This window comes from Aplysia californica, unplaced genomic scaffold (genome assembly GCF_000002075.1).
Source record: "Aplysia californica isolate F4 #8 unplaced genomic scaffold, AplCal3.0 scaffold00855, whole genome shotgun sequence".
NCBI classification, from domain to species: Eukaryota; Metazoa; Mollusca; class Gastropoda; order Aplysiida; family Aplysiidae; genus Aplysia; species Aplysia californica.
The window spans coordinates 261,933-263,422 of NW_004798125.1; the positions used below are offsets into that span (position 1 = coordinate 261,933).

At 47.0% G+C, this 1,490-nt stretch overlaps 1 protein-coding gene across 1 annotated transcript in view; it reads left to right on the plus strand.

Annotated features, from left to right (window-relative positions):
• LOC101854831 (outer dynein arm protein 1) overlaps positions 1–1,490 on the plus strand; it is a gene marked incomplete in the record, with an annotated part of 26,419 nt that overhangs the window by 9,342 nt on the left and 15,587 nt on the right. Inside the window, 1 exon segment of the mRNA XM_013089004.1 lies at positions 1,181–1,371. Within this exon segment, the coding sequence (XP_012944458.1) occupies positions 1,181–1,371 (191 nt within the window).

The window sequence follows — 1,490 nt, forward strand, 5'->3', positions numbered from 1 at the left end:
AGTTTTACTTCACATGCAACACAAATAGGTCATATAAGTGCCAAAGATTACAGATATTACTAGAGAGTTACATACACAGAAAAGATGGAGGAGAAAAAGGTACCATTGACGTCTGATGGGAAAGAAGGAGTAAACCACACTAGAGCAACTGCCAACAACCCACAGAGGAAGGTTTTTAGGGAGAAAAGGTGGGGAGGGACAAAAAAGAAAAAAAAGAGAGGTATGAGAAGACTGAGGGTGGTGAATGCTGATTTTAAAAAAATATTTTTTTTTGGGTAAGTGTTTTACGGCGCTCACAACTGCATAAGCTCATAAAAGCGCGAGGGACACATTAAACATTTCCCATTGGAGGACATTTTGAATTTTGCCCGGGTGGTGGCCGAAACCTACTCTCGTCGATTTTAGACCACCAAGGGATCGTTAACGTGCGCAACTTGCACATGGGCCCTCCGAGATTTTTAGCCCTTGTCGGAAAAGGCTAGGTGTAGATCTTTCCTACCAGAAGATTAGGAGTGTGAGTGAAAGACAGCAGTAAGAACGGGCCAAGGAGTAGCAGTAGAAAGACATAAGAAAGAGTCAGGAGCCCAGAGGAGGGGACAAAGGAGGTGAGGGTGTGGGAGCAGAAGGAGGAGACGAAAGCAGACGACAGAACATTGCTAGAGACAGCAGGTAAGGAGGTGAAAGGCGACAATTTTAGAGAAGAAAATTGTTCCGTCGCTACCCTGATTCGAAGCCGGGACCTTTGAAAGAGGGGCGAACATCTTAACCTCTAGGCCACGAGAGCCCCGAATGCTGATTGAATGACTGGTGTTATGGTAAGGGGAGGGGCGGCGTTCAAATATGACTTTCTGTGTCGTCCTAGAGAAGATGTGTGTGTGTGTGTGTGTGTGTGTGTGTGTGTGTGTGTGTGTGTGTGTGTGATGTGAGTGTGTGTGTGTGTGTGTGTGTGTGATGTGAGTGTGTGTCAATGTGTGTGTGTGGATGGGTGTGTGTGTGAGAGGGAGAGAAAGAGAGAGAGACAGAGACAAGGACAGAGACAGACACAGAGACAGAGACAGAGACAGAGGCAGAGACGCAGACATGAAAAAAACAACAACAATACAAATACGAATACAAATTAAAATAACAACAATAATATTGACTAATACAATCCCCCCCACTCCCCCACCCTCACTGACAGGGAACGCGCCGAGGCGACAAAGGTCAAGGTCAAGGACCACCTGAACAAAGTGCGGGACAAGTTCGAGAGAGAAATGCAGGTCATGAGTCTTTCCCTGAGCGAGGATAAGAAGATGGAGACTTTCATGAGGACAAAACACAAGGATGTCACGCAATACTTGAGGCATCAGAGGGAGGTGGAGATGCAGAAAGGTTTGAGGGAGAGGGGAGAGGGAGGGAGAGAGAAGGGGAGGGAGGGAGAGGGAGAGGGGAGGAGTGAGGATAAGAAGATGGAGACTTTCATGAGGACAAAACACAAGGATGTCACGCAA